We start from the raw sequence: 13712 nt of genomic DNA on the forward strand, positions 1-13712 counted from the left end.
ATAGGCCCCATGAACTGTGGGGAGTATTTGGAACTGTTTCTATTAAATAATGTATCTGCGATACTCAAATGTACTGTAATTTCTAAAGAGTAAGACAACGGTTGTATACTGATTTGAGTTGAAACTTGAAAATTGTTGCCTGCCTGGAATGGACTAAGATGAAATACCTGTACATTATGAAATAAACTTATTAGAGATAACTGATTTGCATTTGAACTCCCTTCTCTTGCAGCTTCCCTACAAATAGAGAGGATAATGTGACAGTAACTTAAGAAAAAAAAAATGAATGCAGTTTTAAATGATCATATTGAATAAAAATCTCTATTAAAGAAAAAATCCTTATTTGTGCTCCTGGTAATTCGGTACTAAAAAAAATACCTGTAATTGCCTATGTTATTAGGTGCTGAAGTGGTTGAGTGAATTTCCCTCAGATTGGAGCACTTGGTTTCTTTGAGAGTAACTGCTTTTGCTTCTGGCAGCATGAAAGGAAGATGGAAGTCTTTGCTGTTCTCAGGGCTGCCCATTGTGGTTCTTGCTTTTCTGATAACAGCAGTTTAGGCATGTCTCCTTGTCATATGGCAGCAGTTCTTGCATCCAGCTCTTGTTTTATGCCATCGTGTCCTGCAAGCGATTGTTGTGGCAGCTTTCCTCACTGAGCACCCAAAGTGTTTCTGAGCCCTCCTGGCTCCCTGTTTTACCTGCTAATGACAACCAAATGGCTCTATGTGGCAGATTTAGAGGATTGATTTAATGGCTGTTGCTGCTGTTTCTGGGAGTGTGTGGAGGGGGAAATGGGAGGAAGAGGGGAGAGGAAGGGGGAGAGGTGGTGTGTCTGGACAGTGCACTCACTACTTTATGGGAAAGCAGTTTCCAAAACTCTGTTCCGCCCCCATGGGTTCTGAGATTTGGTTACATTGTAGTATCTAAAGCAATGATGCTTGCTTTACAGAAGCTGCAAAAAAAGTAATTTTGTTCTTTCTCTTAGCAGTTACATAACTTTGCTGTTTAGAGGTTTATTGATAATAGCACTTTTAACTTCTACGTGATTTCGTTTGGTGGATCTGATGGTCTTCGTTATTTGCATCTCCAGCTAAAGCATCTCTAAGTTCTAGCAGATTTCCATATCCGTATCTTCTGTATTTTAGCAGCAAGTAGTTTTCCTGAGAAGAGACCAGGTGTAGCTTAAGTAGTTGATGTAAAAATGCTTTGCTTCTAGGACGATCCCCTCTGTACCACCTTCATAAATCCACTTGTTCCATGTTGGAAGTGTTCTTGCTTCTTTCCATTTTTTTCATGTTTTTTTTTTTTCCATGTTGGTTTTTTAATCTCAGTTATGAGTACCAAATTTCTCATGGTACTTTTATTTGGATCTCTTTCGACATAATGCAACTAAATCATGCCATATTCATTCCATCCCCTCTTTTTAAAATCCCTTTGATTTCCATAAATGACAGTAAAATTCCTTGATTCAACTGAAAAGTGGCAGACTTCTTGGAGAAGTAAAGGCTGAATAGATACATAAAATGTAAAAAATAAATAAATAATAATAATTAAAAAATTCAAAGTAGTCATTGATCACAGTCTGTGGAGAGGAGAGTTTCTTATCCCTTGTTTTCTGGTTTTCCCTCAGACATCCTGGGAAATTCAGAAGATACTGTTTCTCATAGTTGGTTCTTTGTTTGTCCATAGATAAAAGACTAAACGCCCGGCCCTTTTTTGGGTTATCCCTTGTTGGTATCAATGCAGTTTTAGATCAGATTTTGTGCATTTTGAGGCCTGTTGTTAGCCAATGATTGAACTTGTAGTGGAGGTAGACTGCTTTCTTGCCATCTATCTTAAATGTTTAATCCAGTGGATAGAAGTATTCATCTGATGCTTAATGTGACTGTATTCGAGCCTAGCTAAATTAAAAGTACACTATCCTCACTTTTGGGGACTTTGTTCTTTCTTGCAGCCTTCAGTGTTTTCTCTTGGTGTCTCATGGACCATAAAGTAACCATCCCACTGAGGTCACTGCTACTCAATTCCTTATTGCTTCACAAACAAGTAATGTTATTCTTATGATCATAATTTTTAGTGCCCACCTGTAACAGAAAAACATCAAAGGAATAAAAATAACCAAAGTTTCGAGTTCCTAATATGCATGTCCAAATTCTTGCTTCTTTGCTTCAAAATGATTTTTTTTGCAAAATTTCTTTCTTCTTAAGTATTTGATATTAGTAATCATTTTTTTTTTGTTCTTCTAATAGTCCATTTGTTTTTGCTTTGCTGTACAGGGCTGAATTTTATTGTTCTGTTCATAGTCTCGCTGTAATGAGAACTGAGAATGCAAATTCTCTGATCACTTTCTAAGATAAAAAGTTTGCACTTAGCCTGCTTTTTTTAATTTTCACAGTTGTTTCAAGGAAATCTCTGCCTTTCTGAAGTTCATATATGAATTAACACTGGCAAAGGTTTTTTCATCACTGTCAATTTCAATTCCAAAAGTGATGCTAAGACCCCCCCAAAAAAGTAGACAACAGTCAGCTTAGAAATGTATTGTTCCCTTCTACCGCTGTATTTGAAGTTTGCAGAAATGTGTTTATTCATTTTTTTGTAAAAGTTAAATTTCTAATGTAGTTGTTTTCTTCCTTGTAATGAATTGTACTACTAGCCATACTTTCTACACATAAGATACAAAAGGAAACAGCAGCTGTCTCACCTCTTGCACAATTAACTATATATGGTTGTCTTAAGACTAAAAGTATCGGTAGTGTATGTGGTTTTATCATATTGCTGGGTTTTTTTGTGCTTTTTTTTTTGTAACGGTGATAGTAGTTTTGTATTTAAAGAAGAAACAGTTTAAAACTGTAGTGGTTAATTCCTTTCCCTTTTCTACCTGAGTGCTGTCTTCAAAGGGTTTGGCAGTGTTTGCTTTCCTCAATAAGAGTTGCTTCAGTGATGTTAAGTAAAAGGATCAAAATTGTCATTTTCTTGATATGAAGGATCAGAATAGGTAGAAACATGGATTTGATGCATGAGTGTAGGTGAAGCTTTTTTCCTGTCAAATATAAAGCTAACATACATTTTCTACTTGCCTAGGAGAAAAGGTGTACAAATGCTGACTGAAATTATTAAGGTGCTTAAGTTACATTCAGGTTCTTTTGAGGCCCAGTTGCTGGGTTCTAGTAGCAGGTTACTGGCTTTGTTATTTTGGAAAAAATGAACTAATAGTTTTTTACCGTACAGGATATGAGTAATAAGAAAAATTAAATTTTTGGGAACATTTTGCAGGTTCCAGCTCTGCAATTGGGGACTCTATATAAACCTTTGGAGCCAGCTGTTCACCGCTGTATTCTTTCAATCATTTGGAGGTGTTGATTTTAAAGGCATGAGTTGCTGTTCCTAAAGTCTACAAACTGAAAATATTTCATAGCAGACCTGTGAACTTAACATTCATTGGTTATATTGGTGTCTATGCATGGCAGATAAGGACCAATTCATGTTTTTGTTCAAAAACAGTGAAGAAAACTGTTTTCTTTAATGGTATTCCAGATTCATCCAAATATTTCAGCAAGTCTGTATTACAGTTTGTCAGCAAACTGAGTACAACCAAAGTGTATTTAACAAAGTGTATTTAAATATCATTTAATTAGGACAGATTCATTTTCACTCCATGCCACTACATAGCAAGACTTGCTTGTTCATATTTCCTTAAATTTATTCTGGAATTTGTCCAAGTTTAGCTTTAATGAGTAGTCTATCCCGCTAGTTACATTAGGATTTATTTTCCCCTGGAGAAGGGTGTTAGAATTGTTAGTTTTTTAACCTGTTCAGTTAAATGAACATAAGTTCAGAACTGCATCTTAACTCTTGAGTGTAAAGATCTGAGAAATAGTTATTTCTATTGTTACAATTTTACAGTGCACTTTAAGTAGTGGCTTTAGAATCCAGCTATGTGTCATAACTGTTTTAATATGGCAATGAGTTTTGATGAGAAGTTGTGCTCAGTTGCTTAATACAAATTTAATGATAGAGTATTGAAATGCCGGTTTAGTTTACTGGAAAAAAAAAATTATAGTTGTATTTTCACTCATTGCTTGAATATATCTCTTGAGTCATAAAGTATGGTTAAATATAGGTCAGTACCTTATTAATGATGGATTTTCTGTATTAACAGGTGCAGTCTGGTAGCAGACTTGTATGTTAAGTTCTTTTAAATGCATTATTTGTGTTTCAAAACTATCATAATAAATCCTGAATTATACATGCACTTTCATCACTAGCCAGGTCTAGTTAAAATTTCCTTTAAGTAACATTTGCTGCACACATGGTACAATACATTTCCCCTCCCCACACCTTTATGGCCTTTATTTTTTTCTATAAAAAAGGATTTATTTTCTTCAGCTTCCTATTCCTCCCAAGTTATCTGAAAAGGAACAGTGCATTTCATTCCTCTGGGATTGTCAAAGTACAAAAAGCTTAGAATTTTGCATATTGTTTAAAAGAAATTCCATACACTGTAGTTATCCTTAGGGAATATTTTATGAGAAACTTCTATATTTCATATAACTCAGTACAGTAGCTATGAAATGAATAGTCAAACTTTTAAAGTGAAATCTGTTCCACTGTTGCATGGTATGCTGCTATTGTCATAGCTTTCTGAAGCCCGTGAGTTTAGTAATACTTGCCTGTGTTCTTCATGGCTTTTTCTTTTAGTGACTAAAAAGCTGCAGGGCATTTATACTGGGATTTATGCATGTATCTGAGCAGCTGAAGTGGGTGGTGGTTGTTTTTTTTTTTTTTTTTTTGGCCAGTTGTGTTCCATGGAAGCTAATCTCAGTGTTTCAGAGTACACTATGTTGTAAGTTTCCTTCCGTTGTCTGGATCAAAGTGATTCTTTTTATTTTTTTTATTATTTTTTAAACCAGGCAGCAGCATCTTTCCATACTTACTTGACTTTACTCGTATTATTTTCAGCTTTTGTCTCCTATTAAGTCTTGCTGAGTAGTTCTTGTTTTTTAACTAGCGTGTTGTGGATATTGTGTACTCCTTTGATGTACGTGCTGCACTTATTAGAGCAGTTATCACAGAAAGCATATGATCTGCTTGGGTTCTCTAGGAGAATCCTTAGGGCTGTCAAATTAAAAGGCAGATACAAAATATGGGAGTTCTGAATTTCAAAGACTGATAGTTCATTTCAAAGAGTTCTACCAAACCTTTTTTTTCTAAATGAAATTCTTAATACCACACACATCTGACTTCTCCCATACAATCACAAGATTTTTTTCATCCATGATTTTTTCTGGAAGTGGCACTTGAAGCCACAGCACAGTCATCTTCAGCTTCAAATGAATTCTAACTCAGAGGCAGTTCTGCTGCTGTGCTTTTTCCTTCTTTTCTTCCTCAATAATTTGTAGATAGCACAGTTCATAAGAAAACTTTAATGAATAATAATTATCCCTCTCATGGCTTTTAATATTCAGAATGTTTCTTTCGAACGATTGCAAGAATATAACAGTGAACAGTTGGCTTCAAAGGTTTGTATAGAGTACTCAGTTTCCTTCACTTGGTGAAGTGTCACTCTCCTGATTGGGGGTAGAATGTGCAAGGAAATCTCTATTGCCAGAATTTTTGGCCCTTCAGTCTGCTAGAGATTCTAGAGTTTGAGCATAAGGAACAGTATTTTCACTTGCCTGCTTCTGAGTTCATGGGGCATCCTGCAGTCTCCAATTACCAGTGATTGTCTACTATCTTTTGTCACTGAAGGAAAAAAAAAAAGTACAAAAACATAGCCATATATTCTGATATTAATAACCATCGTGTTAGGTACAAGACCTGGAGAGATTCTGGGTCTTATGGTTGATCTGCTTATAAGCAGGTATTCTCTGCCAAAAAAAACCACCCCAACTTTACAATTTCCTGGTTCTTAAAGTATTTCACATAAATGTCTGTAGGTTGCATCGTCTGTCTGATTAGCATGGGCTTAAAATGTGTAATTATGCATTTGATACATTGAGAATGTCTTGGAGGGCTGAAAGAGTAGATGGCAAATGTGAATTCATAAGGAATATTAAGGCTAATATGAAAAAGAACACCAAAATCAAACAGATCACAATCACGTCATCACTGTTCTCCTAGCATGTTTTTCCTGCTTTCAATGTTTAGTGTCTAAATTACTTACTTGATGGTGGAGATAAACACAGAACCCCAGGATGGCTGAGACTGGCAGAGCCCTCTGTGCCATCAGGCACACTCTTGTTCCAGCAGGGACACTCAGAGCAGGGGGCCCAGGCCCATAGCCAGGCAGCTTCTGAACATCCCCAAGGAGGAGACCCCACAGTTTCTGGGCAACCTGTGCCAGTGCTCCGGCACCGCACAGCACAGCAGCGCTGCCTGGTGCTCAGAGGGAGTCCCTGTGCTCCAGTTGGTGCTCACTGCCTCCTGTCCTGGCACTGGGCACCACTGGAAGGAGCCCTCACATGCCCTCTTGAAATGTTCCCTTCAGGTGTTTATGGACACTCATGAGGTCTCCCTGAACTCCCTCTTCTCCAATGCTGAGCTAGCCCAGTTCTCTTGGCCTTTCCTCTTATGAGATGTTTTCCATTACTTTAAGTTATATCTAATACACTTTGAAGAGCTCTAAAAAGTACACCCAGAATATTTAAAAGGAGACTCTTATAATACAGATAGGTACAGATAAGCTCATCTGTATGTTGTATATTATATTTTGGGGATGGTAGAGAAAATAATGCTCAAATCAAAAGAGTAGATCTCAGTGTTGGAGCAGGAGGTTGTTAGAACAAAGATAATAGTGTTGTAAATGTGCTTCAGGAATGGATCCCAGAGTGGAAGTGAAGAACCATGTATGTGAATCTAATGAGGTTCAACATGGCAAATTGCAAGGTTTTGCACTTGGGCCAGAGGAATCCCAGGCATCCATACAGACTGGAAGGAGCAGTCCTTGAGAGCTGCCCTGCAGGGAAGGAACTGGGGGTCTTGATAGATGAAAAACTTAACATGAGCCAGCAATGTGACCTTGCAGCTCGGAAAACAAATGAGATCCTGGGCTCCATCAGAAGAGGGGTGGCCAGCAGGGACAGGGAGGTGAATGTCCCCCTCTTTCCTCTGCCCTTGTGAGGCCCCATCTGGAGTACTGTGTCCAGGTCTGGAGCCCCCAGTACAAGAAGGACAGGGAGCTGTTGGAGAGGGTCCAGAGGAGGGTCACAAAGATGACTGGGGACTGGAGCACCTTCCCTACAAAGACAGGTTGAGGGAGCTGGGCTTGTTCAGTCTGGAGAAAAGAAGGCTGTGCGGTGACCTCATTGCAGCCTTTCAGTACCTAAAGGAAGCCTACAAACAGGAGGGGAATCAACTCTTTGAAAGGGTAGGTAACTGCAGGACAAGGGGAAATGGTTTTAAGTTGAGGGAGGGGAGATTTAGGTTGGATGTCAGAGGGAAGTTCTTTACAGAGAGAGTGGTGAGGTGCTGGAACAGGCTGCCCAGAGAGGCTGTGGATGCCCCATCCCTGGAGGTGTTCAAGACCAGACTGGATGGGACCCTGGGCAGCCTGCTCTTGTATTAAATGTGGAGGTTGATGGCCCTGCCTGTGGCAGGGGGGTTGGAGATTCATGATCCTTGAGGTCCCTTCCAACCCTGACCATTCTGTGATTCTGTGAACCATTGTAATTTTTGAATGTAGGAAATCTACTGCATAATTTCAGATAATGTAATTATTAGGAAGAAAAGGTAACTTACTTCTATGTAGTTAAGAGTCCTCCTGTTGGTACTGGGCTATGCTGTTACAGAAGAATTTATTTCCAAACAGAATGTTATTTTAGCTTGACGTACTCTCCATGTGCCCTGAAGCCCCCAACTAGATTATAAATTTAAAAGGATTTAAAAATATTAGTACCTATTTAGAAACTTTCAGTGAGTCCAGTATGTCAGCTAACTATGGAATATGGAGGTAAACGTGGATTTTTGTTCTGTACTTAATTGTGTAATTTTTGACTGTGTAGGTTGATTCTTGTCTATATGATTTTTGTACCACTAGAAATATTTCGTTTACTGATTCATAGTAAGCTTTGAAATAAACTTACTTCCAATAAAATTTCAAACAGATTTTTTTAGTAATTTGCATGATTTTGAATACCTTCTATTTTGCTGATGTGCTTTTATTTCAGTATGTTAAAACCAGGAGTTAATTAGAGTAAAAATAGTATTTTTTATCTCATGTTTTACAGGACGATGTAAAGTTAAAGTATTTAACAGAACTCCTATCTTGAGTGAATTTCATTATAAGTAGAAAAAGCTCTTTCGAGATGGAGTTTTAATAGTCACATTACTGTCTCTATAGGTTTAATTGCTCATAGTCTGCTATTCTGTAATTCAGCTTTTGAATTGTTATTCTTCTGCTAATCAAACTAATGATTTTTTTCTCTCAATATTTTAAACAGGACCAAGCGAGCTCACGTCCCACTAACAGAATGCATATTTGAACTTCCAAATTTGACAATTCAAGCAACTAGAGCTCAAACCCTTCTGCTCCAAACTATTTATCAGAGCTGGTGTCATCCTGTTGGAAATGTCAGTTCTGTGGTGGTAAATGAAGCTTTACTGAATGAAGTTTTCCAGTCTTCAGGTAAATATGTGATGCTTTTAGTTAAGTATGTCAGATTAATATCTTGATTATGGTATGGAGAACTCTTAGCAAATGTGCATGCAACTATATCCTTTAAATCCAGGTTTTTATGTAAAGTAGTTAACATACAGAATGTTTTTTGTGTGTATATGAGTATTTATAGCTAATGCTTAGAATCCAGGATGTAAGCTAAGCCACTGAGCTTCACTCCTTGGCACCAAATTCTGGATACATTTAATTTTCCCATACACGATAATTTTTCCATAATTCCCTCATCTGAAACATCCACCCTTTCTACCTTATATGGTATAATGTTGTAACTAAAGATCATTTTGAGGTGAAGCTGTTGGATAAAATAAAAAATACTGGATTATTAAGGGCTTTATTAATCAGTGGTGAATACAAGTTGATCTTTTTTAAAGGTCTGCATATGTTTTTCATCTAGTTCCACAAATAAATGTTTCTGTTGCGAAACAGCTGAAGACATACGAGTCTCAGAGGTGATGATGTAAATAATGAAATTTGCTACCTGTCATTCTTTTGGAAAACATCCAGGGATTTCAGGAAGAAATTGTCCTTACTGATAAAATGCCGAGACTATCACCTGCATACATTGTATATGCATAACTGTTTTAATGAATCTAGGTCTGCATTAGTTAGCTCGTAAATAAACTGGGACTTCTTCAGATGACTGCATTTGATATTTTGCTAATTGTGGTCACTGTAGTATTGGTATTTTCTCAGTGTATTGAATATGGGCTTATATTTCTCTCTTCTCGCTTGTTTCCCTGAATGAATTTATTTGTTATGGCTAAAGTTAGGAAAACAAAAGATTTGCTTTTCCTGTCCTTCTTTCTCTTGTCCTGTGTGCAAAGCTATTTCATTAAAGTTGGGGTATTAATTTAAATACTGTTTAAGACTTTATCCAAGATTATCTGCTGGTACTAGAAGTAAAGGATTTAAAAATGGAGCCAGGAGGATACTAATGAAGAGATTGAGTTTCATCTTTGAAAACTGGGAAAGGCTCTTGTATTTAGATGTCATCTCTGATATGATATCGCCCAAATTTTTGTGCAACTCTTGGAATAACTGAATAAGGACTTTTATTAAGAAATGTTTAGTTTTTCTACTTTCTGAAAAGTCTCATTGATTCTTTTCATTCCTTGTTTCCATGTAGTCACCAAAGGATGAGATTGTGGGGTTTTACTTTCAAGTACCATTACTTCTGAAGGTAGTAGGTTTAGAATCTACACTCCAGACAGATGTGAAAACATATCATATGATCAATTAGGTGGCCTTAGGGTTTGCAGATTTGAAGTAACTTGTTCTATCATTTAGTATGGTTTCTGTCCTTCAGTTTGCAGAACTGTAATACAACTATGCTATTCTGCAAATTCATTTATTAGAAATCTGGATCACAAATTTTAAGTACATAAAGTGAACGAGCAGTATGCTAAACTTGTTTTGATCTTCTCTTATTGTGGCTTAGTGCTTGTCCTAATAAATTATATGCGTCTGTAGTTCCAATTCACATTAAGTAGATGAAAAGAGTTTTGAATTCAAAGCAGTGAAATGATTTGTCTGCCAATTTGCCCTAACCTTCAGCTTGTTTCATTCTGTAAGTCTACAACATTTTGCTGGAATGCATTTGGAAAAAAATTAAGATCATGCTTTGTAAATTGTGCTTATTCTTAAAGGCGGATTGCATAGACTTTAATGCTAGCATCTATATACGTGTAGGTGTCTATAATTATATGGGGAACTTGAATTTTTTTTTGCTGGGTTTTTTAATAACTAGGAAAGTAGCATAGCAAAAAAGAACATATTGGGATTTTTAAAAAATATTAAAAAAGGCACAGGTATTAATCACTGGTACTGATATACTAACATTCATCTCAGCTTCTCCAACACAAAACAATGATTGAATTTTGAACTTATTTCCTATTTGTACTGTAGTTAAAGCCTTTGACTAGGTACTCAATCTTTCCGTAGTATCCAGTTACTCATCACAGTTCCTCTTCTCATTTTTATATACATAACATCCGTAACCTTATAGTGATTTATTATTTTTCTCAGCATTCTAGTCTTGAATTGATGTTAAATATCTGACTGATTTTTATTTCTGTCCTCCTTTTAGAGGTAAGATTTAGGTTTTGCCTCATTTTTGGTGATCAGAAATCCATCTCAAGGATTACTGATAGTTCCTTTTGTGGTGAGGCTGAACCTGCAGTCAGCACCTGGTTTGGCGGCTCCCTGTTTTAGAGGGGCTACAAAAAAGTTGGAGAGGGTTGGAGAGCTGTTGAAACCCTACATCTGGGTCTTTACGTGTATTTCCATTGAAAGTGGTTGAAATAACAAAGTTTGGATAGCGTGCTGGAGAGGAGGCTAAGGCAGAATTTCACAGCATGTTTGACAGACAGTTTCAAAGATGGTGTAGACAAATTATTATTGATAATGCCAGGTGATAGAGTACACGTGCATGTGTGTATGGCTACCTGTACAGATCATGGGCATTTAGAACACTCATGCAGACAGCACCAGTGGGTTCCTCTAGGCTTTTAAGTGCAGATGGGCTTTTAATGGACTGATGGCTCCTGTGGTGGGTCTAGGAGTAGCTGGGCAGTGGATTATTTGGGGTCTCCTTTCTGCCACTATTGGTTTGAGCATCTTTGTCAGTGTGAGGATAAGCTTCTGTCACATGCCCTAACGTTTCACAGAGATGACCTTTTCATCAGTGGTATTAACTGTTTTCCATCTGTTCACAATTCATTTTTCAGCCTTGCACAATAGTAGAAACGTACTTGAAGTTAATGGCTTTCCATTCTTGTGATCTTGTGGATCAGTTGATTTTTAAATCAAGTTTACACAAAAAATAAGCATCTTTCCTCTGTTTTCTTCTATAGTTTTTTCTTATTTCTTCCTTGACTTTTCTTGGTTTTATTTCAGTGTATTGGTAGTATACTTTATTTCCTGCAGGAAAATTGAGAATCGTCACTTTCTTCTATTTCTATTTCCCAGGGGATCTTTTTCTTGGACTTGCTTTCATTATACTTTCATTGCTTTCATTTTACTGCTACAAGAATCATAATCTGTGTTTCATGATTAGTGTTGCCCAAATTATATTCTGCCTTTACATTTTCCAACTTCAAAAAACCATCCGTTAGTTTCAGTCACAAGTAGTAGGACAAGCAGCTTTGTCTTTCTTGAGGTTCTTATTCCCCCAGAAGAAGTGAATAAAAAGAAACAGCAACCAGACATGACTTTACTCTCAAAAAGAAGGGGCATATTTAGTTTGTCGTCTTATTTTTAATGATCCAGAGACTGCCAGCAAGCCTGCCTTATCGTTTGGGCAACTGAATTTTACTCCTTGATGTGCAGTATACCACCTTGCTTTTTTTATCCTTATGAGCAGACTGCCTTCCAAGAGAAATGTTTCTAGGTGTTTTATCCATCCAATCTGATCTACCAGTTTTGATATGAGACTGTCTTTTTTCTTTTATATTTTCTTTGTTTCTTTCACATAGCTGGTCTCAAATGTTTGCCATTTGTTTACTTTTTTTTTTGCAACTGCCTATATCTGTATTTACTACTTGTGTTGAATGAAAAGTTAAAGTAGAAAACCAGTAAAAGTCAAAGAATTCAAAACTTAATAGGCAAGTGTAGATGCATGAATTGTAGGAGGCAAATATATCAGAAGAGCATGTGTCTGTTGGCCTTTTGACATGCTCCTGAGAGTCTCAGACATGCCTTGGAGGCATGCTCTGGGAATCTGCCTGCTGGGATAACTGCTGAAAGATACTCTGGATGCAACTTCAAAAGGTACATCTGCACTGTGTATTCCCAGAAACATAGAAGACAGAAGTTAAAGCTAGTATATGATGTTTGGTGTGTTGTTACTTCAGAAATATTTTTTGGCTCCACAACTTCCTCTAACTAGCTTAGGTTGAAGGTGATGTAGTGATTCAGAACAAACTCTCAAACACCTCAGTATACAGGGGAGTTCTTCATGCAAGTAAATTCAAGGAATATAATGAGATAAAATTGTTTGCTCTGTTTTCCAGAAACCTTTGTCAATCAGGAGAAAATCACTTTCCTCAAGTATTTTGGAGTTGTTGGTTGTTAGATATTATGCCTTCATTAGATAGACTTTTGAATTTAGAGTTCATCAGTTTCTTTTGATTAACTTGTCTAAAAGAGAGGAGGCTGAAAAAATGAGTTTTGAAGTCTTAAAGGCAAACGTGTGTTTTGGTTTCTTACATTAATAAGGCTTGTTGTCTTAAAGCTACCACTAAAATGACACAGATTGTGGACTGTCAATGTGTGGGGCATAAATTAATACAAGTACTTAAAGGTGTGTGTTTCTATGTTAGTAATTACTGGAATGCTACCCTGTGCATAAGTGTTGTGCATAAGCATTGTGCCATACTTACCTTGAAACAATTTAATTCTGGAATAGGCAGATTTATAATTACAACTGACTTGGAATGTATGGATATCACTAGCTATTTAATGGAATTTTGAAAGCAATTAATTGTTGTCTTCAATTTGGATGTGACTCATTGAGGATTAGTTTATTTTGTTTACCTACGCTATTTTTATAATTCTTTCCATATATAAGCACAATAGAATGTTGATGTGGTAGTTAAATAGTATGTTAGTTATTATACTTGCACATGTTTGTGAAACATCCCTATTTTCCATTGCCACTCTGCATGTAAAAAGAAACATGAATCCAAAATGCATTGTGCTTTCTATGTTTTTTTACAAGTGGATTTATTAATGACGCTAATAAGTTTTAACTGTTTTATTTTTTTCAAGAATGATTATACAAAATACTACAACTTCAGTAAATACTGTCACACTCTTTTAGAAATTGAGCATAATTTAATCCTTTGGAGTAATTTCATCCTGTATTTTCTCACTTGTTAGTTGGTGTACCTGAAGCACTCAGTTTCTAACCATTTCAGCCTGCCAAAAAAACATACACACAGTCACACATGGCTTTAGTTTACTCTGGAAAACTGGAACTTGCTACCACTTTTTCCTTGTCCTGTTCAGGTAGTTCATTATTTTGTTGACAGTTCGGTTC

At 36.7% G+C, this 13712-nt stretch overlaps 1 protein-coding gene across 6 annotated transcripts in view; it reads left to right on the forward strand.

Moving 5' to 3' along the window:
- VPS13B (vacuolar protein sorting 13 homolog B) overlaps nt 1-13712 on the forward strand; it is a 411892-nt gene that overhangs the window by 76399 nt on the left and 321781 nt on the right. For all 6 annotated transcript variants that reach the window (XM_010709173.4, XM_010709170.4, XM_019614165.3 and 3 more), the window contains exon 17: nt 8439-8623. In XM_010709173.4, coding sequence (XP_010707475.2) covers nt 8439-8623 — 185 coding nt within the window. The remainder of the gene's footprint in view (nt 1-8438; nt 8624-13712) is intronic.

Source organism: Meleagris gallopavo, chromosome 3, assembly GCF_905368555.1.
Source record: "Meleagris gallopavo chromosome 3, MGAL_WU_HG_1.1, whole genome shotgun sequence".
In the NCBI taxonomy this organism is placed as follows: domain Eukaryota; kingdom Metazoa; phylum Chordata; class Aves; order Galliformes; family Phasianidae; genus Meleagris; species Meleagris gallopavo.